At 39.1% G+C, this 25,808-nt stretch overlaps 3 protein-coding genes across 3 annotated transcripts in view; 1 reads left to right on the top strand and 2 right to left on the bottom strand.

Moving 5' to 3' along the window:
• LOC145775303 (uncharacterized) overlaps positions 1-14,505 on the top strand; it is a 30,062-nt gene extending 15,557 nt beyond the window's left edge. Inside the window, exons 3-13 of the mRNA XM_082586569.1 lie at positions 1,493-1,674; positions 1,861-2,105; positions 6,409-6,544; positions 6,959-7,045; positions 7,301-7,485; positions 7,758-7,930; positions 8,460-8,558; positions 9,435-9,542; positions 9,712-9,875; positions 10,828-10,941; positions 12,291-14,505. Of these exons, the coding sequence (XP_082442695.1) occupies positions 1,493-1,674; positions 1,861-2,105; positions 6,409-6,544; positions 6,959-7,045; positions 7,301-7,485; positions 7,758-7,930; positions 8,460-8,558; positions 9,435-9,542; positions 9,712-9,875; positions 10,828-10,941; positions 12,291-13,098 (2,301 nt within the window). The 3' untranslated portion in view covers positions 13,099-14,505. The remainder of the gene's footprint in view (positions 1-1,492; positions 1,675-1,860; positions 2,106-6,408; positions 6,545-6,958; positions 7,046-7,300; positions 7,486-7,757; positions 7,931-8,459; positions 8,559-9,434; positions 9,543-9,711; positions 9,876-10,827; positions 10,942-12,290) is intronic.
• LOC145775157 (eukaryotic translation initiation factor 3 subunit J-A-like) overlaps positions 1-18,535 on the bottom strand; it is a 234,250-nt gene extending 215,715 nt beyond the window's left edge. Inside the window, exon 1 of the mRNA XM_082586390.1 lies at positions 18,526-18,535. The gene's annotated coding sequence lies outside the window, so the exon portion shown is untranslated. The remainder of the gene's footprint in view (positions 1-18,525) is intronic.
• A 1,574-nt stretch (positions 18,536-20,109) lies between these two features.
• On the bottom strand, positions 20,110-24,877 carry LOC145775158 (mitochondrial inner membrane protease subunit 1-like). The gene is made up of 4 exons (XM_082586391.1): positions 24,238-24,877; positions 22,576-22,695; positions 21,723-21,864; positions 20,110-21,506 (listed from the first exon to the last, which is right to left on the bottom strand). Exons 1-4 carry the CDS (start codon positions 24,399-24,401, stop codon positions 21,453-21,455), a joined length of 480 nt encoding a protein of 159 aa, XP_082442517.1. The 5' UTR covers positions 24,402-24,877; the 3' UTR covers positions 20,110-21,452.
• Between the last annotated feature and the right edge of the window lie 931 nt (positions 24,878-25,808).

Raw genomic sequence — 25,808 nt, 5'->3', positions numbered from 1 at the left:
AAGTATCGTAGTTTTGTATTTGCTTCAATTCAGAGTTGTTTTTTTTGGGGAAGTGGCTATTTTTACACAATGAGGTGTTGCCAGAGTTAGGATTAAAGTTAGGAAGGGTTAAGGTAAGGGCTAGAGTTAGAAATAAGTTTAGGGTTTTGATCTTTGCCCAGGACTAAAAAAATTTCCAAAATACAAGTTTTGTTTTTCACAGCTTTGAAGTTTTCTCAAATTAGGGCAGAATTTCTTATCTGGCAGCACTAATGAGGCTATTCTTACAGTATTTAGTGTAAATATAGCCACAGCCTTTTTTTGGGATTCCGTATGATGTCGTGGACAATTTCTACTGGTACACAACTTTAACATGCCTCAATTATGAACTAACTAATTGCAGTGGCGAGTACGGGAATACGCATCCCTTCAGCAGGATATTTTTCAGTGATAAGTTGCAAAAAAATGTTTCTCGCCTTTAGTACGGATATTTTATATCGCTTGTAACTAAGGTTCATGAACGGGTTGTTGTGGCATCCCAGACAACAAAGTCAGTCATTTTTACATTAATTTAACGTCTGCAGATGTTGAATCAATATGAAAATGCCGGATTTTGCTGTTTGGGATCTATGTATTGTTGGTTTTAAGTTCTTGTCAGTCTACTTGACAAGCTACCCAGACAGCAAATTTGGTCATTTTTACGTTTTATGATGTAAAAACGACGGATTTTGCTATCGGAGTGTTGATTAAATATCAAGGAATTGCGCTGATTTCTATCTTTGATAACAAAAAGTCTCAGTTGTTGATCCATTTCATCAATGGTTTGACCCAATTCAATGGCATTGCCTTTACCATTTTGTATTGTCATCTAACGCTTATAATGCAATTCTGTAACGAAAAGCTAAATTAGACACAAAGTTCAGCTGTTTTTGTTTTCAGTTGTGTTTATTTCTGACCATCACAGCGAAAACAATACACGTCAACATAGCAAAGGTCTAAAGGAAGGTAGAAGCGCCAAAATGCGAACGTTAAAACGTGCTTGTGACCGAAATAAGTAATTAAGTTAAAAGAAAATTGGCAAAAAAAAGTATGCCGCAACCAGCCAAGATGCCGTTTTTACACGTCCGGCAACGTTGAAGCGATGTAAAAACGATAACTCTGCTGTCTCGAAGGATAGTGAAACACTTGCAAAATCTTATTTTTCTTAGTAGTGACATGACAATTGAATTATTTTTGGATTTATCTTACAGCCAAGCACTGGCCAACTTCTTGATTAGGTTAGGTTGCAAACGTCGGTTGACTCAGTGGACGACGTATGCAGTTGGTACATCGTAAAAAACATTAGTAAACTGTATTTTTAAAACAAACAAAACTGAGAAATGGTTTACTTTTTGTTCTAGAATTAATTTTCTCTAGAATAGTTCGTTTATTTTGGAAAACTAGATTATTTTTGCATTCACATAAATTCTATTTGAAACATATCAAAACTTTATTTTTAACTTTTATATTTCAGACAGCAACTGCTTATAAAACCTGGACACATTATAAAAATCGACTTAGGTATTCTAACTCTCGGCCTGATATTGACCCAGAAATTGTATTTGAAGAGCAGGAGCCGCTAAAATTCACTGAAATCGAAAGCAAGAACCAAGACATGCAAATAGTCCAGGAGACGGATAAGAATACCACTACCAAGTACGTTCAAATTTGCGTAGTCATTGTTGTCGCCTGTCGTTGCTATTCAGCTTTCAGCTGGCAAAAGTTTGCATAATTTTTCATTTTATTAGAACTCTAAGAACATTTATACGTATGAATGTTTCCCAGTTTTGGCCATTATGTATAAGAGAGAATTGTCTTGAGTTCAAATAACCTTTATTTTAGTAACGTTCCGCATGACGAAGCAAAAACCAGCATCAATTCTCATCCCCCACTTCCTGAGGGTAAAACACCTGGCGTTACGTTTGCTGGCGTGGAAAGAAAAGATTCTAAAGATGAGACACACACCCGGGTCATAGTCGAAGAAATCCGCGAACGACCGAGCACGTTAAAGTTTCTAGCTGCGTCTGCCGCTTTTCAAGCTTCGACAATTCCTGCTTTGCAGCGACTTCCTTATACACCAGATCCAGGTTTGTGGTATGTTGATATTTAAATCGTAGACGCCCCAGGCACCAAAATTTGTCATTTTTTCATTGATTCAACGTCTGCAGACATATAAAAATGACGGATTTTGCTGTCTGTGGCTGACTGGCTGTTCATTCATTAAAAATAGAGAAGCCGGTCAAAACAAGGACAATCAAATGGTGAGGTGACAATTTTTGTAAGAACTTTTGAACTTTCTGATACGAAGGTCATTGAGAGGCAACGTAGAAGGTGCAATAACGCCAAATAAACTATTTTTAAGGAAGAAAAATTCTGTCCTTTTTTCGTCTTAAGACGTTGGGTCAAATGTAAAAGGGAGATTGACTGGTTGCAGAATCATAGCGTTGAGTTTACCCAGGAAGCTAGTTGATTCCAAGCAAGCAAAAGTTGTTATTTTTACATCATTGCAACGGTGGGATGGCTCAGCGGAAAAGGCGTTGACTTTCCAATAATGCAATCCTGGTTCGACTCCCGATTTAAACTGGTTGTTAAAAGCACCGCTCACCTCTACCCAGGGTGGAATAAATTGGGTGAGCGTTATTTCTAAAAGAGAGGCGGCCGAGAGAAACAAACTGGCCACCTATACTTCTTAGTGCCGAAGGCTTAGTGCAATGAGAATCTTATCTTCTCATACCGACACTTGAAGCAAGTATGAGACCACTTTTACCCTTTTTTTTACAACGATGACCGAACAAGTCGCAATTTGGTCTAGAAGGGTGAAACTTTTTGCACGAAACTTTTTAGTCTCTTACTTCCAGTTATCCCCTGACATGATTTTTGTACACCATACACCACAAATAACCAGAGTAGCTGAACTAAAAGCATTAAACATTGAAACACTTTGAAGTTTCAGCTGACCAACAAAAGAACGATGTTCTTAAAAATGCAGCTTTCTGTGGCTTCTTTCAGCAAACACAATGTGTTGGACAATATGAATAACTGAACAAACCGTTTCTTATATGACAAAATAAAGGAACGAAAAAAATCAATAAAATTTTTCCATCACTCGGTAGTTTTCAATTGAAACAAAAACTGAAATGGTTGTATCAATGTATTTTAAGAAATAAAATTTATGTTTTTTTATTAATAAAATGACACTTTCAGTAAAATCATAAATCACCTTGCTCGGGAACGCAGCATTTTTCACAAAAATTACATTCGGACGTTTAATCAATGTAAAGATTGCTTGTTTTAATAAAAAACGATTCACTCTTTTTCACATTGATTTAATATCTCCAGTCATTGAATTGTTGCAAATGAGACAAATTTGCTGGCAGAGCATTTGAGCAATGATCGGCTTGTTTTCATTTCACAACCCGCCTATGATGACGTCGGAAACAGCTGTGTTGTTTGAGAACGCGTTATCTCTCGCATCAATTCGAGTGTATGACGCAATTCTCTCGCATCATTGGCTGAGCGACATAAGGTTTGCGATTGTCACGTGACACATGATCTTACGCCACCATTGTGACGCAGACTTGACCTGGTATTTGTGCCTGTGCTCTACGCACGAAAACGTTGTTTAAACAAGAAAATACGCAAAACCAACGCTAAAAATTTACCGTCATATGTGCGAAATTTAGATATTTATATGTAAGTCCTACATTTTCATTTCATTTTGTCAGTTACCTTTGGATGGAAGGAAAGGCGTGTCATAGCTGTGTTTGCAATACAATTTACAGTCTGAAAGTGGCTCACTACTGCTTAGACTTTCATTTCACCATGGAGTATTTTGAACCTTAATTCTTGAAAATAACTTGTCACGTTTAACACACTGTATGTTCAGGAATATTAAAATTTGTTGGAAATTGATTTTAGATGGTTACGGTCGCTCATTCAAATAGTTGATACCTTTGACTTGTTTTGACGTTGAGGGAAATTGTATACAGTAGAATAGTTGCGAGTTTACAGTGAGCATGCTTTCAAGGAAAACTATGTATTGTATTTCAGAAAAGAAAAACGAGTGTAAGTCAACAAGTTTGACATAAAACAACAATGCCTCAGAAACACTATTTTGTGGTTGCGGGGCAAGCGTAGGTCAGTGCAGATTGCGTTTCATGATGGGTGGAGTTGACGTTTTCACAACCGAAATACGCAACAAAATAAATCGTTCCGTTTTTTTTCTCTTTAGGCCTATACATCATTGTACAATTTCCGACCTGCAGGACATAACCTAATGGACCCCAACACTGAGACAGTACACTGATTGCAGCAGTTCAGAGGTGTTGTCTGAGTTGCTGCCTCATAAGCAAGAAGAAGACTAATTTCGTAAAACCTCTCGCATATCAGCAATAGTATAACCACATGGCGAATCAAACTATTAAAAGCTAACTTTAAATGATTATGCTCTTACAATGACATTTGCAAATTATATTAATTTTGCTTGGTGTACGAATGAAACTTACATTTTTTTCAAAGTTTGTTTGTTTATATGTAAACCACTGCACTTATTGCATCGCGAAAACGTTAAATATTATACGTTTTGTTTGAGGCACGTTTTTTTCAAAATCGCTGGAAATCTTTGCATTGAGTGGAAATCGTTATTTGATAAGGTCGCTTTTTGAAACTAGATCTCTCATACATTGTGGTCTGCATCACGTATCTCGTGATCGCTGTAGCGCAAAAATGACGTCACTTTCACCAATTATTAGGTCATAGATATGACATAACGTCGCATGACCACAGCAAATAATTGGGCTCTAATTTTATGTCGTATTTCTAGAGATTTCAAATAATAGGTTTAAAGCTAGGAGTAATTAGATTTTCCAAGCTTAATTTTGCTTGTCACAGTAATCCGGAGATTCGAAATTGCTTTTCGATCGATATTTTTCCTTCAGTGACCTGATATGTCATTCAAAAACATCTTCCCTTTCTGCTATCTTGTCTCGTTATAACAACTGCTGGGTCACAATTACGACTTGTAATTGGCACTTTTTACTGGGTGATAATGATTTTGATTTGCATAAATACCTAAAATTACTTGATTTAATTTGTCGTTTCAACGTAAAATGACACTGATTTGATGAAAACATTGCTCAGCTGGTAATGGCTGGCGTTTTTACGTCATTTCAACGTACAACCCAGCCAGCAAAACCGGTTCTTTTTACAAAAAAATGACCGATTTTGTCAGGGAGGAATAGAAAACTTTTTCTGACTGGGATAGTTGTATCCCAGACAGCAAATCAGACGTTTTTTTACACGCAGACGTTGAACCAATGTAAAAAACGTCTGATTTGATGTCTGGATAGAGGAGGTATTGGTCGAGCTGCCATGCTGAGCGACTACTACAGTGAGTAGTTGATTTGGTTGCCTTCGTCATAGCTTCCTGTAGCTTGCTGCCATATGGTCGTTACATTTCAAGCAGTTACTGTGAGAACTCGAAGGATTAGGTGCGCTTCACACAGCTGATAGAATAACACGTGGTGTTTTTGAAAGGAATTCTCCGAGCATATAAACAGATGTGAATTAGAACTTGTACCTTTTTAGTTTTAGAGAGTTTTTTTTTATAACCACTGTGTTTTTCGCTGAAGAATCAGCTAAGGGACAGTGGTGCGAAAATAGCATGAAACCCTTTCAATAATACAATGCTAGGCTCTAGTTTACTGAAAACACTATTTTATGGAGAGAAATCTTACAATCTATTTTTAGTGTCATAAAGCGATTTCATATTTGGTAGCTCAGTTATCAATTTGTGTTTTCAATTTTGAGATACGGCAGTCGGCACTCCTTTGACGAAGAGATTTTGCGTATAATGATTGGTTTTGTTACCCCTTTGTGACATTTTTGAATTGACAGTTTCTCTTAAAAAGAAACCAGACTATTTATTCGTTTTTTTCGCATTATTTTCACCGAGTTTTAAGGATCAACAAAAACTTACTGCCTTTTCTTAAGGCACTTGAAATTGTCAAGACCACGCGTCAAGGCAAAACGTCTGATACTAGAAATGGTTATGACCCAGCCAGAAAATCCGTTCATTTTTACATTAATTTAATTTCAGCACAATTTGGATGGAAAAATAAGAGTAGATTTGAGTTTTGAACTGCTGTCATTCTACCGCAACATAATTAATGTGTCTCGGCTGCCTATTTCCAACAAATATATCATACGGTTGATTGGATAGTCTTAATGGTTAGTGTGGAGGCTGCGCTGTTATGGTTAGCGAATCGCAATTGCCTGCTGTTCTAGTGAGTACTCAGCGTTGTGCTGACAGCCAGGAAGAACACTCCTTTCTACATGACTAACTTATATCGAGTACTTTTCAGCAGTGGCCATTAATTTATTACATAACAGACGGTGCGCTATGTGATGTCCATGAGAGACCTAAACACATCGAACCAGCAGAAAAAGAGCGTGGAGACAAAGTTGCCCCTCTTGCCCCATCTACACCCAAGACTAAAAGAATGAAGCCGAGAGGATTATTGGAAAGGCATGTAACATTATGAAGCTACTATACAGAGTTGTTGTCACTGCACAGTCGGCTGCATAGCCAAGTGGTGCGATCCCTGGTTCCACACTGCTCAAAAGCATGTGGCTGTTAAAACATACCGTCGATTGATTATTATAAGTAGTACACTGTTCTAGAGAGAAATGCCTAGCCCTTCATAGGGCTATGGTATGCTGAACTGCACACAGATTTGATTTGATTTTGTTTCATCTGTTTACACCTTTTTGACATTGGTGACGTCTTTCTCTTGTTATTTTTCAGTATAAATGATTTGCTTTAAAGAACGCTTTTTCTGGATATAAAAAATCAATAATTTGCATCTGCATGAATATTCTAATTTCACGAAAAGCAAGTCAAACGTCTCGGCAATGATTTTTTAACATCAACTTGTTTCAGGCGTGGGTCAAATGTGGCTCTCACCATATCCCTTCGAGCAGGAGAGAAAGGCACCAACACAACGAATGTCACTTCGACCAAGTCTCCGTAAGTGCCGGCTTCAGTTCTGCGATTCGTTATTTAAACATCCAGTTACGTCGAAGTGCTGATGAGAGACATGAGCTCTGAGCACTACTCAGCTAGCAAATCAGCGCAGACGCTAAACTTATGCACAAATGGACAGATTTAAACTTTTTCTCTTCTTTTTTCTTCAAAGAAGAATCGGTTAAGACTTAAATTAAAGAAGAAACGTAAATAAAAATAAAGTGAAAGTTTCTTCAAAAGTATCGTTTACGTTTTCAGGAAACCACTCGTATACCTTCAGAAGGCATCTTCTCCCTTGACTCCCAACGAGCTGCACGCAATGTCATGCCACGCCAGTCGCCTACAGAAGGAATTCTGGAAGATTCCAATGAACCATCCATCAGAGAAGGATTTCAACGTGGCCGGACACGGCACGAAGAACAGATACAGGACAATTCTGCCAAGTAGATACTTTTTTGTCTTCAAATGTTGTTTAGACGTTTATAATGAAGGTAGTTTTAATTTTGTTAAACACAGTTCACAACAGCAGTCCAGTCAATATAGCGACATTGTGTCCAATCAGTTGTCACTGCTTTTGCAGTGATGAACTTCAGATGAGTGATGAATTTCATATGAATGAAATGGCCCTTGTACCTCGTTTCTGTCACTGCCTCTCGGTCAAATAGGTTTTGTCTTTTCATCATTTAAGTTAGTCTTGATTTGTTTTTTTTTGCAGACGAACACAGTCGTGTAAAACTTCCATTAACGCCAGGAGAAGATCCCTTGTCCACTTACATCAACGCTAACTATATCCGGGATTGTACCGATTTGCCTACCAGTTCCTCCACTGATGAAGACACAGCTGTGGCTCCCGTAACTCACAAAGACGCTGCGTTCATAGCGACTCAGGTATGAGAAGGGTGCGCTCAGCAAGGATTGCTGTAGTTTCAAAGGCATGTGCCCGATTGTTCCCAAACATAGGTTTGGTTACTCGTCTACTATTTTCTATTCAATCTGTATCTAGAGCAAAACCGTCATTTATGCATTAGTTCAACGTCTGCAGACGTTGAGTCAATTTAAAAATGACGAATTTTGGTGCTCTTTGGTGGCAATGTGTTCCTTTTTGTGACCACAAACAACCGCATGGTGGCACACTGACACAGGTATATCCCAGCCAGCAAACTAGTCTTTTGAAGATTACTTTTAACGTCTGCAGAGGTTGAAATATTGTAAAAAAAAGGATATTTGCAGCTGGCTGAGATTAGACAACATTGCATGCAATGTCAATTTATAAAAAAAAACTTTTACGCGGAAGTTATCTTTGTTGATCTTCATATAGCCAGGACGATGATTCAACTTCAGTGCGTCACCTCAGCGAATGCTGTTATAAAAATAACTTAAACTGCATGATCACGGCTTTGTTGTTTTTGTCATTCAGGGCCCGATGGCGAACACCGTCACCGACTTCTGGAGAATGCTGTGGCAGGAAGATACAGCCAGTGTCGTCATGATTACCAAGTTAAAGGAACGAAAAGAGGTTGGTGTGATTTTCACATGATTTTCTACATTTCACATGATTTTCTTCATTTTACATGATTTTCTTCATTTTACATGATTTTCTACATTTCACATGATTTTTGTACATTTTACATGATTTTCTATATTTCACATGATTTTCTATATTTTCCATGATTTTCTTCATTTCACATGATTTTCTTCATTTTTCATGATTTTCTACATTTCACATAATTTTCACATGATTTTCTACATTTTACATGATTTTCTACTGTACATTTCACATGACTTTCCACGTTGCCAAGTCATCTGAGTTGTGTTTAATTTCAACTCAACGTGGCAACAATAAAAAGACGACTGGAACGACTTACTTCAGAGCTGGTTATAACGTGGCGCGACTTTTTGATCTACACTGTCAAGTCCTCAATTAACTGAGCGGATGATTTCATTTGCTGTGATGTTAGTTGTTGAAATAAATAGAACTGTTTTGAAGGTTTTCTTCAAAGTCAATCATTTCTTCCCACCGCTTTAGCAACTGACGTCACCAAAGTCACATATTTCGTTCCTAAATTTTAATTATTGAAGAAAAATGCCGTTATGACTGTGCAGTTTTGTGGTTGTGCCCATCGACTACTTTGCTGTTCAACGCCTTAGCCATGGACTTCTAAATAATAGCATCTGGACTGGAAACGCAGTGACCAACAAAAGGCCAAACAGTTGGTACAACAGTTGGCCAACAGTGGGCCAACAGGGTTAGTTACTTGGCTGTTGGCCCACTGTTGGCCAACTGTTGTACCAACTGTTTGGCCTTTTGTTGGTCACTGCGTTTCCAGTCCAGATGCTACTATTTAGAAGTCCATGCCTTAGCGATGTCATCATGTGGTTGTTTTGTTTCCAGAAATGCACGCAGTATCTCCCCATTGACGTTGACGAAACGTTAAGTTTTGATGATACCACCATCAAAGTCGTGTCCATAAAGAAATATGAACACTTTGCCGTTCGACTGGTGAGTTCTGCAGGCTTTAAATATGCAAAACAGTACCAATTTACTGACTGAGTATTTTACAGCCCTTGATTTGAACGTGGAATCGATGTTCTTGTTAAACATTTTTTGTGTTTTATCTGAAACACACCTAACACACTCAAAAAAGATTTTGAACACTTGACTTGTTCAGCTTGAAGTAACGTGTGACGGGGAGACGAGGCAACTTAGACATTTCTGGTACACCACTTGGATGGACCACGAAACCCCGGAGAAGACAAGAGGCTTGCTGGAACTGGTGCAGGAAGTTTCACTCTGGAATAAACCACCGCATGGTCCGGTGGTGATTCACTGCAGGTATTTTGCTCTTCAGTGACTAGGTGCTGGTGATAATATCATCATTACCCACAGCGACACTGTAATGTCTTGTGTTACTGTTTGCGTTTCCTCCGAACATCATTGCTGATTTCTTTATACAAAAGAGTTATTCAATAAAATAGCTGAGCTAGACTGACAAAAGCGTCAGTTCTGATGCGGGAGAAAACGAGATCAAAAAGTTTGCTGTGTTGATAGCCTGGCAGCTTTGCATACTGGAAAAGGCGTTGAGCTACAGCAGCACCCTGCCAGATCACCAGTTGTCGATGTGAACCTTCTTGCTTTTAATTAAACTCTTCCGTTGGCCCGGTGGCATTAGAGAGAAGTTTTTGGAAATACCTTGCTCAACTGAGCACAGAAAGTTGAACGAAAAATTGACGCATTTTAACGTTTAAACGATCATTCGCCTTTTCCTAATTGACACAGCCGATTGGATATCGATTGCGTTATCGGGGACACTCGACTTGTTTAATGACGATATCAATGATGTGTGTTTTCATATGCTGTTGTATCCATTGCAGTGCGATGTTTTTGGTGCTTTACGTCAACACAGTAGTCAAAAAAGACGCAGCGAGCACATCAATATACTATCATGATTCGATTCTTATGCAATAACTTGATTGAGAGATTAGATTATTGAGCAAATGTTGACATTTCTAACTTTTGTGATGAATGCAGAGCAACAGTGCTATTATTACAGAATGCAATTGGATATGAAGAGCATTCCCAGACAGCAAATCAACCGCTTTTTACATTGATTCAACGTCTGCAGACGGTTGACGAGCAAATTAACCGCTTTTTACATTGATTCAACGTCTGCAGACGGTTGATTTGCTGTCTGGATTGTCGTTCAGTGCTTTTCAAACTCATCGCTGCGTAGCGCAACCACCCAGTGGAAATAACATCTAATCTACAAACCGTTATTTCCAAACAGTGCTGGGATTGGGCGGACAGGATGCTACATCGCAGTGACCATGGGCTGTCAGCAGTTGATGAAGACCGGAAAGACTGATATTTTGAGGCTTGTGTCTCAAATGCGACTCGACAGGTAAATTCCACTGCTTCATACGTTTGAATGATGTCTATGTGGTATCTCTGTAAAATGGACAAATTCTTCTCTCATAAGAATTAAGTGTTTCAAGTTATAATGGATGATGTCGCTGATAAAAAGCTTTCCGCTTAATATAGCTTATAGTAGTAGAGGGAGAAACAAAGCTTGTCTTTGAAATAACATTAAATTACTGACAAAAGTTCGCTGCGTGAAATTATAAACTATTATACACTACACACAATATTATTATACAATTACACCATATTTACAGGGGTTCTTAACCTTTTTGTCTCGTTTACCTCTTGCCGAATGAAAAAAGCAAAATTTACCCCCACTGTTTTGGTGGCCCTTTGTGATGTCATCGTGTCCAGTCAACCATGCGAAGAAATGCAAAACATCCTTTTTTGTCTGGATTTACCTTGGCAAATATCAAAAACAAGCTGTTTAGACGCGATTGTTCTTGACGGGGTCCTGTGAAAAATAATGTCTTGGAACAGTTGTTGAAAGAGCTACTCGTTGTCGTCTTTGGAAACTAAGCGAGATAGGTGTTTTGTTTTAATAGCCAACAATGAAGAGAACCCTACTTCACACAGATAAGTTGGAAAAGGTATAATAACTTCAAATGCACGCTTAGTCAGCGTAGGAAACTCTTCGACTAATCCACACCAAAACTTGGAAAAGTCACCATTGCACGATAAGAATTTGGAACAAAGCGTTGTTGAACATTGAAGATCAATCAATTCATCTTTGCAAAGATCATCTTCAGCAATACTTTCTAACTTGGCTTCAAAGGGATGAGTTATCCAAAGAGCAGTACATGTACTGTTAAAACTTTCACCTTCGAAGTAACCGTCAACGTTCTTTTTTAAGGCGGCAAGGTGCTGGCATATTTCGACTTCGAGGTCAGAAATTTTGTTGCGACTTCTACTGACTTTCCAATCATCAAAATGTTGGAAATTTACGTAAATTCCTTTTTGAACTCTTCTACTCCACAGGTCTAATTTTGTCTGAAAGCCTTAATTTATGGTTCAGGAAATTTACCCCCTCGGTAGGTAAAATTTACCCCCAGGAGGTAAATTTACCCCCGGTTAAGAACCCCTGCACTATTATATTATGAAATAATACAAATTGGATAGAGAGGTTACCTTGTACCCGTAAACCGACGTAACTGAGCAACATCACGACATTTAATGTTATAAAAACAAAATAGCGAACGTCTTCGGCTATGCTTATAGCCCTTATCAGGCCTTTAAAAGAAAAATATATATGGCTGAGTAATTGACTGCCATTGAATGGGCCAGAGTGGATTCGATAAATCTTAATCAAGCAAGTTGTTTTTATTCCAGAGGTGGAATGATCCAGACGTGGGAGCAATACCAGTTTGTCCATCAGGCCTTGAGCCGCTATGGCCGCATCTTAGCCGGCGAGAATGTGACTACTCCTTCGACGACTGGATCCATTAGAAGTCCGCCGGACTTGTGCAGGCTTACTGCCGCCAAAGATTCGTCAATCACCGATCCTCCACGTCCGCACACTCCAAAGCACCGGAGGTCTTTGTCTGAAACCAATTTGCCGTCGCCGAAAGAATTGAAGCTGAACTTAAGAAATGCTCCCACTACGTGCAATAATGATTCACCGAAATTGATCAATCTGGAGAAAAGTCGCTTGACAACGGAAGCACCTCCTGCCACGTCACCACATCCAAGTGACGTCACCTCTCCCATGATTCGTTCGCCATTTGGAAGGATGTGTCTTCAAGCGAAAGACATGAACGCCTCTTCGATATCCTCCTCGCACAGCAAGTTCGAGTACCCGGAAAACAATGGCAGCGCGCTTGAGAAAGGTCGCTCGCTTTCCACAAAGAAAGAAACGAATAAAGCCTTCGATTTCAATTTTGCCGTCCCCACCACACCGCCAGCTAAAATCGTTTCTAGAATCATAAAAACGTCTTCAAGTAACGGCTCACAGAAACGCCGATTTGAACTTGATTTAAATGCTTCGGCAAAGTCGCCAAACGGGGAATTGTGCAACGAATTGAAAACCATCAGCAAGGACCAAATCACTTCATTATGCGACGCCACTGCCGAGTATGCATCACCAGGCACTGCCCCGGATCATTCGCGTTTTGTTTTCCCATTGCCTGATAAGAGATAGCACGAGATTTCTTGAATTTCTATTGTTTTTCACTGTGTTTTTTCGCATGCATGAGCAATCGGTTAAAGCCCTGTCGATTTTTATTTACATACCTCCCGTTGAGTTGAAGTATTTTTACGTTATTTTTTTACGCCATCTAACGTAGCAAATACGTAGAAGTGCGTTATTTGAGAGTAGCAAGCGCACTTCTTCGCATGAATGATGGGCAAAGTGATCCAGAAAAAAAGAAACTTTTTATTTTTAACGAAACTTATGTTGTATTTGATTGCTTTTGCCGTATCAGCCCACGAATTTCCAGACAGCAAATCAGTGGTTTTTTAACACGTCTGAAGACGTTGAGTCAATGTAACAAACGACTGATTTGTTGTCTAGGTGAAACGCGTTGTTTCGGCCGCTCGAAATTTGCTGAGTAAAAAACTGTGTTTCGCAGCTTGTAACTGATAACTTCCTTCACTTTGAAAATCCATCAATTCTTCACTTGGTCACTAGCGTTGTTCAAATCAAGCTGAGCGTATCGTCTGAGGGAAAGTAACGATGCAAGGTGTATCTTCTGTGTTAATTGAATCAGCTATTTTGTAGCATTTTGTCATTGTTAAACCATAGACAGACAAAGCAAAGTAATTCCATTGATAAGATGTAAAAAAAGATCCCGTAATACGCTGAATCAGGTCGTTCTTACAGTTTGTGATTTCTTGTTTTCAAGTACAGAGCAATTTTCGTGTTAAATCCTAAATAACAAAATCTGTCATTTTTACGATATTGTTGGGCCAATGTCTAAATGACGGATTTTACTGTCTGGGATGTTTACTTATTAGAGGGACTGCCATTTTCTAGTGTTCTTTTTTTGTGTCAAGTGTTTCTTAGCCGTTTTATTTGTTCGAGCTGATACTAGATTTGGAACTGAGCATTTTTTTCCCTGACGAGATCTTGTTGCAATTAATTGCAAAGAAAATAACTAAATTGAAAACTCATTAAATTCGACCTGTTCACACAACTTCAACATCGTCATACGTCAAAGCGATGCAAAAATATTAATTTTTGCGACTTGGAAAAACGTTTCTTAGAATAAATTTCTGAAATGATTGTTTTGCAAATGTTTTAGCTTGGAAGCCCTTGATTTCTTCACCGTTGTGTTACTGTGATATTGTTGTTTGTCGATTCCCGCATTATGTTTGCTTGGCAAGTTCTGCTTGCAGACGTTTTAATTTTTGCCAAACCTCCTCCCCAGCCAGCAAAAGTCGACTTGTTTTTAAATCGTTTCAACGTTGCCGGACGTTGGAACAGCGACTTTTGTTGGCTTGGTTCGGGCATTACTACGACCATCATCATTTGGTGAAGCGCTATTTTTATTTTTCTTATTTCTTTTTATTTTTTGTATGCGAAGTAAACTGAAATAAAAACCACCATTCCCATCATCGAAAATAGTCGTTCATTGCTAACAGGTATAGCAGGTGGACGCGCAAGACACGCTTCCTACAATTCGATGTGCTTAGTCTTGAAGTAATAAATACAGCCTACGATCTAGTCCAGCCAACTGAGGATAGGAAAAGACAGAGCCAGTGACGTACACAGGGAGCATTGGGCCATGCCCCCCTTTAAAAAATGTTTTTTTAGCGTTGTTGTAATTGTGTAGCGCAAACATGTTATTATTTAAAAGTGGTCTAGGGTAGCAGAGCCGTAGTATCCCCGCTGGGGGCACGGCTGTTTAGGGGTCTATTCACTTCAGTTTGTTTAATGTTTTTTGGCCATTTTAAATGAAAAAATACTACAAGCACTGCTCCAGAAGCTCGATTTTCCGATTAAGGCCTAATTATCACTCCTAAAACCCTCAGTTGGGAGGCCTACTTCTGTTTAGGGGCCCACCCATATTCATGTTTAGTTGGTACAGCGTTTTTCGGCAATTTGAAACTTCACTCTGAATCTCGGTAACAAAGAAAGAAACGAATAACCGGTAACCGGCACTACGTTAAAAGCCTCTACAAGTATGCGAAACTACCAAGAATAACCCATCAAGGCTTTGTCAGTCCGAGAATAAAGATTTAAAATCAAACCATACTTTGTAGCCTATTTCTTGTGCGCATATTTTGGACTTCCGATGCCCATGGTTTGGATCTTCTATCGGATAGATCAGGGGTCACCAACCTTTTTTACATGCGGGCCACTTTAGCAATAAGGAGAGCTGTGGCGGGCCGCACTAACAAAATTTTAGGCAGGTTGACTCTTATGCTAGTACCTAGCAAAGAACGCATTTCGTACCCAGTATCCAGCGTTGCATGTTGTTAATATTCATTTCAGAATATGGCAGCAACAAAACTAGTCGAACAGAGCTACTGCCAGGCCAAGCTCTTTAACAACACTTTTGACTTCTTTAACAATGCCTAATAAACGAGGTCACTTGTTTTGCGCACTTGTAGCGAGGCGAGCGATTTCATGAGAATATTCATCGCCAAGCAAGAGTGGTGTCGTCACTTCGCTTCACAACAGATATCTTGCAATTAACAGTTTCAGTAAACAAGGAAATGTTTGACACATCGCAAATTGCGATGTGTCAAACATTTTGTGTTGCATTGCCTGTATTGCGATTCGCAATCAGGGATGTATTCCTAAATTTTTTTTGGGGGGGGCTCTAACACTTAGCTGTGTTGTTATAGACAAAGTATGTATAAGTAATCGGTGTAGGTTAGCTAACAATGTTTACCTTTTTTAAAAGGAAATACTGTTCAGTATGTTTTTACTTCTGAACATCATGTCGAAAAACAACCCATGCTAAAACATAGCTTGAAGTAGCCTACAGAAAAAGGTAGAAGCAACAAAACGTGAAAGCGTGGTTGAATCCGATATAAAATTATAAGTTTGAAATTTGGCTTGGTTGCTACACTGCAATCTCCTTTGCTTTTTTTTTACTGCGTAGGCCTACACTTGAAACTCGATTTGCATGAGCTAATTCCAATCTCTTAACTCAATTGTAAACTTATTTGTATGAGCCAATCCTAAGTACACTTGCAAAAACATTGACTGCAATAGGAAAGTAAGGAAATGCAATTCTTGAAATGAGCGCTTGTGGTTGCAGATTTGCTATATAAGAACCAATAAGCTGCCAATGTGACAGTTACACTAAAATCTCATTTAGTTATTAACGAACAGTTTAAAAAACTCCAATTACAGCAAAAGTATATTCCAAGTTGGTGCAAACGAGATTACACAAAACAAACAGCCTGTCTGCCAGGTCTTTGGTTTTATGGGCTAAGTTTAAAGCACCACGACAGTCCTTGATTTTAGCTAGCAAACAGTTTTTGCGGAGATCTGAGTTCATTCAATGTGGGCAGCTTAGAATGCTTAACTTGAACATCCACAGCCGACCGATGAGTCTGCAACCACTTCTGAGTTGCCGCAGTGCCATTCCATAAATGAGGAGGTGGTCCATTGATGCTGATGAACAACAATGCTGAAACAAGTGATATGGTCAGCCGTGATCGTAGCTGTGTGATGACCAAGTTCATTTGTGAAAATCCACGTTCGGCTTCAGCAGAACTTATAGCAATCATGTTTAGTACCGTACTACGTTCTTGAGCAACTTTATCGTATCTGGTATATGACAAGGATTGTCAACATACAATCGAAAATCGGAAATAGGAGTGATAACATGAAATCTCTCCTCTATTTTTCGTAATCTCTGCTCCCCTTCTTGCCATGGAACTTCGACTGCAGCAGGCCATAACTCTGGTACAATAATTCCCAAGCTCTTCACAGAATTTTCATTGTTGGTGTCCACCATCCTGCTTCCAATGTTCTCAACCAAAGCTTAAATAAACTGATTACGATCAAAAGGTGGCCGGTCGATTGGTCGAAAGACATTTGGTCGACAGTCAATTGGTCGACAGACATTTGGTCGACAGGACGTTTGGTCGACAGACAATTGGTCGACAGACATTTGGTCGACAGGACATTTGGTCGACAAGACATTTGGTCGACAAGACATTTGGTCGACAGACATTTGGTCGACAAGACATTTGGTCGACAGACATTTGGTCGACAAGACATTTGGTCGACAAGACATTTGGTCGACAGGACATTTGGGTTAGAGTTAGGGTTAGGTTAGGGTTAAGGTTAGGGTTAGGGTTAGGATTAGGGTTAGTTAACCCTAAAATGAATCGTTCTTTCGACCAAATGTCTTGTCGACCAAATGTCTTGTCGACCAAATGTCCTGTCGACCAAATGTCTGTCGACCAAACGTCCTGTCGACCAAATGTCTGTCGACCAAATGTCCTGTCGACCAAATGTCTGTCGACCAAATGTCCTGTCGACCAAATGTCTTGTCGACCAATTGTCTGTCGACCAAACGTCCTGTCGACCAAATGTCTGTCGACCAAATGACTGTCGACCAAATGTCTTTCGACCAATTGACCGGGTACCGATCAAAAGAAGGGTAGGCTAGTCTCTACGTCGAGCTTTGAACTGGTCCAATGTTGTGCCTTTAATTAGGAGTAGGCTAGTTTTTTGTACTTCCGGGACTCAAGTTAACAACTTCATCAAACGAATACTTTCCTTCTTGAATAGCTTTTTTTATTTGAAGTAGAGAATTAACAGTCCATTTGACATGACGATTAGCTACTACAAAGTTGATATTCCCAGTCTGGAGAATTTCTGACAAAAGTGATAATTGGCGATTGCTATCAACTTATGTTCGTGTGTTTTTTTGCAGTTCTGTTGTGAGAAAGCTGTTAAAGTGTTACTTGTTCAGTCGAGAAGTTGTTGTTCAGCCAGAAAAGCTGAAAAATGGAAGCTTGAACGAGCCCCCCCTGAGCCCCCCCTACATCAAGCCTTTTCGTTTTTCGGGGGGCTGAGCCCCCCCGAGCCCCCCCAGGAATGCAACCCTGTTCGCAATACAGGCAATACAACAAACGCTTGTGGAAATCACCGAAAAAACGTTTCTATCGTAACTCATGAACACTGAACAGTACGTACGTGTTCCTTCTAAAAAAGCAATGAATTGGTTTTTCATCCTTTTTGTGAGAGTCTTCAAAACCCTCTTTCTTTGATTATTGGACAACTTTCACTTGCGGTGCTTATCAGCATGGCAAGACTTGTTGATTAACAACATTTTGCAGTAGGCTACTAAGCTAAACATTTCCGTATTACAACCAGAAAGTCTTTAAATTTATGTATAATATTTTGCCAATTTATTATAAATTGAGTTGGCACACCGACCTATTTTGCCAACAAAAACTTGCATAAAGGGAACACTGCTTATGAAACACAATAACGGTGAAACGCACACTAGTGTTTACATGAAATTTACAAATTTAAAATAAGCAACCCTATGCTCACAGACAATTTTGAAATTCGAAAACAGACGTTTAATCAACCACTGAGACAGTGTGGCTGGACATCGCATTGGAATAACTTTAAGTGGCCCCCACCTAGAACTACAATCTGATTGGTCGGTGGAATCGTATGCAAAGCGAAAATAAGCTTCCCGCAAAGTATTTTTTGCCTTCATGCTCTTTAACTCCTCACGAAAAGTATTTTTGGTTATAACTTACTGTACTTGTACGCTGATACCTTCCGCGGGCCGCACATAACGGCGTGGCGGGCCGTATGCGGCCCGCCAGTTAGTGAGCCCTGGGATAGATATAGTTTTTGATCTCTTATGCCCATACTTTCGAACCTCCTATAAACTTTAGATCTTCCATGCACAAGTTTTGCCCAAGCTGTTGGATGACGCAGCGGATAAGGCACTCGCTTTCAAATCACACAATGGTAGTTCGACTCCAGGCTTAACGTGGTTTTTTGAAAAACACCGTTCACCTCATGCCGATGACTTAGTACAATGAGAACGAGTTTTAGGTCTTTTATGCCCATGTTTTGGATTATCTTCTGCCCATACATTGTATCTCCCATCTCTGTAAATGTGTTATGTCAAGTTGCAGACCATAGCTGAGCTAAGACCCTCGAATTAACTTTAACGGCAGTAGATATTGTTATAAATGTAGCATGCAAGCTGACCCTAACCGCGTTATTGGTAACAAAACTTAGCACAATAACCTACGCTGGTTACTTTACATTGAGCGATTCAATTAACTATCCAGCCTCCGAGTAACTATTCTGCTGTTCAATTACAAACAATGCGATGGTCTTTGTTATGGCCTACGATTCACAAAGGAGGGGCACTTTGAATCTCAGCCTAACAAATATGAAATTCTAATGCATTGATAGCCTACGCAATATCCTGCCTTTTTTCTCAAGTAACGTCACAGTAAAACCAAGGTTATTTTGAAACTTAACTTAGGCCATGACTTCAATATAAAAACAACATGCATTTCAATAGTAAAAGAAATAAACTAAGCCCATTAATTCATTTAGCTATATTAACACTTAAGTTGCTTTCTTCTACTGAAACACATAGGGAAAGGCTGCAGTCCTCATGGATGAGCCGCACTTGTCTGCCCGATAGCTCAGTTGGTTGACGCGTGACGTCGTGAACGAAGAAGCTTCAAGATCAAGCGGCGCTGGTTCGACTCTCGGGATAAACTATGCGCTCAAGAAACGCATTCTAAAGACTGCTCTCCATCCAGCGGCATTTAACGAATGGAATAATTCCCCAGCAACAACACTTCAACAATCGGAAAAATTCACTGTCAATCTCGGTAACCGGTCCTGCGTCAAAAGCAGTCAAAAGCCTCTACAAGTATGCGAAACTACTACCAGGAATAACATATCAAGGCTTTGTCAGTCCAAAGATTAATATTCAAAAACCAAACCAACAAAACCAACCACTTGTCTACATTACAGTATAGCAAATCCATGTGTAGGCATACTGGTGGAGGCAGTAGCGTACGCAGGGGCGGCATTGGTCCATTGCCCTCTTCTCCCTTCAAACGTGTTGATTTTTTTATCGTTGGTGTGATTGTACAAACATGTTATTGTTTAAGAGTGGTCTTTGGTAACAAGACGTATTAATCGCCCCTCGTACCTCCGGGGCACGGCTGTTTAGAGGCCTACTCATTTTAGTTTGTTTAATGTTTCTTTATGGCTATTTGAAATAAAAAAACGTTGTAAATATTGCTACAGAAGCTCAGTATTCAATAGCTTAAATCACGCAAGGCCTTATTTACCATTTCTAAAACCCCGCTTAGTGGGCCCACATCTCTGTTTAGGGGCCCACCCGTGTTCATATTTAGTTGGTGCAACGTTTTTCAGAAATTTTATATAAACAATGTGACAATACTGTTACAAAAACTAGACCCTTTATAGCTTAGACTGCATCCATCGTTTTTATATTGTTGACGATCATTTGGAATAACTACTTTAAATCAGCGTAACCAGTAAATCTTTGCTATTTTGTTGGAGTTTACAGAAGAAATAATACTACGCTCTCGCTCTACGGTCACATTAATTGATATTGTGTAAGCCTACTATTTCTTTGGTAACAACATTGAAAATTACATAAGTCCCAGCGTTGCATTCGTAAGCTTTCACTGTCACAAGTCTCGGTGCTTTATAGGCTAGCACAAACCAATGACGTACAGTAGTCTAATTATGACATTATTAACGTCAGCAATAGGAAAGGTCCATCCGCAAAGTAGGATACTGATGTCTCAAACCCATTAAAATCTCAATCAATAGCGAAAGAAAGAAAATCCGTCACTGTTTGACAGCAAATAAAAAGCAAGATCAATAAAACACTTCTATTCCTTTCCGTTTGAATAGTCGACAATAATTTTCCATTGTTTTCTTCGCACATTTGTCTCTGCTTGCTGTGAATTATATCATTTTTGGTTGCAGTTAATTCTTCTCCAAATGCAGCTTTCATTTAAAATGTAGATTGGTTCTCTTGAGCCTTACTAAAAGACAAAGCAATACATACAAGTTGGGAGACGTAGTGAAAACACAAAATCGCTGTTGGCGGGCACACTCTGCCACTGATGTGCCGAGGTAGCTATCTTTGCTCGGTAACATCATAGTTTTATAGCTGCAGACGGAATTGTATTCAGTGGATTTGCATAAGAATGGTTCAAAGTGCAATGTTGGCACTCAGAATCCAGTTTCAGACGAAGACGATCGACATCTTCAACTTGGATCAAAATAAAATTATCAAACGCTTTGGGATTGCTTCAGTACTTTTATTAAAACTGTGGCTCCAGTGCATAAAGCTTGGATTTTGGAAGCACTGAGTGCGCCAGTATACCGAAGTCCACCTGGTGTTGGTAGACCAAGAAACTTTGCAGGCAGAAGATTTTGAGCTCTCAGCAAAAACAACGATTGACTGCAAAGCAAGCATATGGGGGATTCATGAATATTCAATCTCTGCCTGGCACTTTTTCTCAGTGTAGATCTTTCTAAAGATTGTGATGTCATGAATCTATAAACTCGCGAGCAAAGACAGTGAATTTGTCGAATGGATAAACCTGATGAAAAAACAACAATTTTAGATTTTATTCTCGTATCTTTCTTTTTCATGGCATAATCACTTAATCACTGAATATTTTTGCAAAGTCAAAAGTATTTTTGCGATAGTATTCGTATAATCATAAAATGCATTTATTAGCCAACTACATGGAGAAATAAAGGCGGTGCAAGTAATTTATTGTTCACGTTTTCTTCAGTCTCGTTATTTGACATACCTTTGCAAAGACTCTGCTCTGAATGAGACCAAGCGGGACCGGACCGTACATTCTGGAATCATAGGAGCGTGACAAATTGTCACCTTCCAGCCACACGTGACCTCTTGGCACAAATCGACGAACCGTGACAAAATCTTCCATGCTACAACAGAAAATTTCTGATTTTCTTTTTTTGCTTTCGAAAGCAGTCTCATGCTTGTCAACATGATGCAAGTTATCAAGCCCCAAACAGCAAAGCATTGCTGTCTGGAGCGTTTATGCTTTCGCTGCACTCACAGCGTCAAGGGCACCCGAGTAAACAAGTTTTTAGAAATGTATTTGTTGAACACTGTTGAAGCGACCTAAAAGTTTATTTCTTTAACTGGTTAAGCAACAACTTTCGAGACGCTGCAATTCACGTAGTTTGATAAATTTATTTATTTTTTGACTGAAAGTAAAATAGAATAACGACAGCAATCTGACAGTGACCACACCGAGGAGAAAATAAATGAGAGAGTGAAACTTCGTTACGCTTATAGAAAGCATTTGATGAGTGTGTTTCATCCCAGACAGCAAAATTCGTCATTTTTACATTGATTTAACGTCTGCAGACATTGAATCAACGTAAAACTGACGGATTTTGCTGTCTAGGATGCGTCCCATGCATGCAGCAAATGTATACATCCATTAGATTTTGATAAAATGTTAAATTGATATTGACGCGTCTACACATTCATAAAATGCAATCTATCACAAAAGAAGAGTTTCAGTGAAGAAAGGCAGCTTTCATTGACGAAGTTTGTTCGAGATATTTTTACGTCCCTAACAAAATTTAAAACGACAACCCATCAAATGCCAGCGTGCAACGCGTCACCTGTTGTCGTCTTTCATATTTGGATAATCGTACGTCACCTTGTCACCTGGCAACCCTACGATACGTTTACAAAGCTTCATTGATGGATCATCGGGCGCCTTCACAGTCACAATGTCGCCTCTGAAGAAAAACAACTTTGAGGTAATTTGATTTATTGAACTTGAGCTGAGTTTACGCAATGCAAACGTAATATCAGACGTTGCTTTAAACGGCGAAAGGTACCAATGCCCAGACAGCAAAATTTGTCCTTTTTACATTTGTGAAAAATAAATGCAAAAATTACGGATTTTGCTTTATTATTTGATGGCTTTTTCGTCATTTATGGTTTTTTCTACCAAATCTCCAATCAAATTTTCTTCGTAACTTTAAAGTTAACTTACTGCATATTTGCCCATCGCTGACACATAAACAAAACTATAAGCTGTGCGATAAGAATGACGCTTAAATTGTTATCCTTTTGTCGCTCTTAGTCAATCAACGAATAAAATACTAACACGATTCTTAATAATGGAGATTTGAGGGAGTTTAGGAAGAGAAAATTCTATGTGAAGTAAACTCATGTAAAAGTCGGCTGCGTTAAATCAGCCATAACCTCCGCATCGAAAGCGTCTGGCCCTAAAAAATATCCCAGTGCAGGCCTCGAAATTCGTTTTTGTTGACGGCGGACAAACGTCTGAGCAGCTATCTCGGCGGACAAATTAAGTCTCACGGCGGACACACCAGTTTTAGCGTCGATCGTCATGCTTAATCACTTTATCTTGATAATTCTTCACCATTTGGGAACTATAGCTACGGTTTAGAAGGGTTGTTAAAATTGCAGTGAAGTCACTCTGAAAGGCTTTTATCAAACCAACGACTTGCGCTTGAAGAGTCAAAGCGCCCTGTAGCTGCTTAATACGCCGCATAACTGATTAACTTCCACCGAACGAGGTCGTGTGGCTTCTTGCGTCACAATGCTCTGGGGCCTGGGCACGAATCGGAAAACTTCTACACTAACGCTACTATTTTCTGCTGTGCAAAGTTTCACTAGGCTTTTTATTTAGGTTTATTTTTGCGTGTCATGTGAGCGAAAGTGAATTTTCCCTAGGCCTTTTCTTTCTTACTGTAATATCAAAGCTTAAAAAATTTTGTAACCAACCTTGCCTTATCAATATTACTCGGAGATCAAAGCCAGAGATTGTGACGTAAGACGTGAACAAAGTTACGCGTGAATAGTGTAGAAGTACCGTACTCCCATCGATTCTTGGCGAAGAATTCACCTTTGTTACGCTGATTCAATGTCATCAATCGTTGAAGCAACGTAAAAATCGAAAGTTTTCCTGATTGAATGGAAACTAAGGGTTACGATACAATATTCACATTTTCTAGATGCGTGCTAGAATGCGAGGGAAATTATATTCTCGCACCAATTGTTCGTGGTATGCAATGACGATTTGTATCGCTAGTTCCTGTGTTCTTTCTCGGCGGACAAATATGACCGATCTAGATGGTACTTCCCGCGAACATCACATGCTGTGACGGCGGACATGACCGCCGTGTCCGCCGTGAATTTCGAGGCCTGCAGTGCGGACAAAATATTTTTAATACCGTGATGATAACGCTTGATACATGACACCGTGCCAGCTGTAGGCTTACTGGCGCGACCCATAAAGAAACAAATACCTTCGCAACCCTTTGAACGAAGTCATTTTCTCACCGACACCCATGTCATCTTCGTTTATAGTCGGTTCCATGGAAGGTCCTGTAAACTGTAACAAGTCGAAGCACTGGTCTAGGGCAGTGTACGCCACTATGCACAACCCAACTTTTCGAAGAATTCGAGACATTTTTTAGCATTCACTTACATTTTATTGTCACTCCAGCTGACATTTATCACTGTAAATACGTTTGAAAACCTGAAAACAATGCAAAATGAAAATCTTATAACAGTGACTACTTTGCAGGCCAGGATGTCTTCGTACAAAAATACAGGAGTCTCATACTTGAATTGAATTACTAATTGACAGTTGGATTTTTATTTTATATGCAAAAAAATGAAAATCGATAAAAGGTTGCATTTTGCAGCATTTCCTAACCTAATGTATTGACTTCATGTCAATAGGAGAAAAAAAGATGTAAGAATGGAAGCGTTAATAACACCCAATAACTAACAAGTTCTGCATGCTTGCCATGAAGGTGACACATCGATTGACTGTTGTGTTTGTGGCACATTTGTTCAAACTGTTCAAATACGTTAATTTTTGTTGACCTTTACTTTCCTTGTATCTTTCCTAATAGTGCCACTTTCACCAGACCACCAGGTTTGAAGATGTTCCCTTTACCTCACGAACTAAATCTGTCGTTTTCTAATTGTTATTCTCTATCTTCTTTCGTTTTTGGTCAATTTTAGGTTGAAGTTTCAGATCGTTGCATATAATTGAAGGAGGTAATGGTATCAATATGAATTAATGATAAAAGCACAGCACGTGACTGTTTAAAACTTTTAAAACAAAACAGAAATGCGTTAGCGGAAAAGGATCAAGGAATGAATTAAACGATCAATGTTTTTTCAAATTTTTTAATCAAATTGTCTTTAATAACATTAGCGCTTGTTTTGCAGACCTCTTAGGCACTTAAAAGGGTGTAACGAAAAGAAAGAGAAACGTAAGAAATTTGATAACATCAAAGAACTGTGGAATGCGATATTCACTTTCATAGTTATGAATTCAAAGCTTTAGAGCTGTAAAGTATGCTTTTTCTTTGACTTTTGTCGGCATTGGCACACATTTTGTATAACTGAATAATACTAATTACAGTAGGGTAGAGTGAAAAATTTTTTTTCTCTTAAATCAAAAATGTGGGGTTCTAAAAACTTGGCATTTGACCCAAAATCACCATTAAAATTGATTTTGGGGTGTGGCACTTTTAATTGGCCGTGCCACCTGACCCTAAGGGGCGCGACGGGGTCAAACTTCATGAAATCCGAATAACTTTACAACCACACATGCTAGAAACTTGTAATTGGTCTTAAAAGATTCAGAAGCTACATGTTTTTATCTGTTCTAAGAGCAATTTTTACTCTAACTGCAACAGAAAACGTTTTATCACAAGAAAACTGATATTTGTATTAAACAAGCATCGTGAGTCGATGAAATGCAAGCAAAAAAGCACTTTTAGAAATAGAAGAGTGGGAATTAAACAGATTTCTTGTCCTAAAGTTGTAAAGGAATGTATAGTCTACTGTCCAGTCAAGA

This window comes from Aplidium turbinatum, chromosome 8 (assembly GCF_918807975.1).
Source record: "Aplidium turbinatum chromosome 8, kaAplTurb1.1, whole genome shotgun sequence".
NCBI lineage: Eukaryota > Metazoa > Chordata > Ascidiacea > Aplousobranchia > Polyclinidae > Aplidium > Aplidium turbinatum.
This window is presented reverse-complemented; position numbering and strand designations above follow the sequence as displayed.

What these genes read in the sequence shown, in the direction of transcription:
- LOC145775158 (XM_082586391.1), bottom strand. Translation starts at nt 24,401, where the DNA reads ATGTCTCGAATTCTTCGAAAAGTTGGGTTGTGCATAGTGGCGTACACT. An exon ending in TCGTTCAAAGGGTTGCGAAG is followed by an intron (nt 22,696 to 24,237) that starts GTATTTGTTTCT and finishes GTTTTTCTTCAG; the next exon opens with AGGCGACATTGTGACTGTGA. An exon ending in AGAGCAGAGTCTTTGCAAAG is followed by an intron (nt 21,507 to 21,722) that starts GTATGTCAAATA and finishes TTTTTTCATCAG; the next exon opens with GTTTATCCATTCGACAAATT.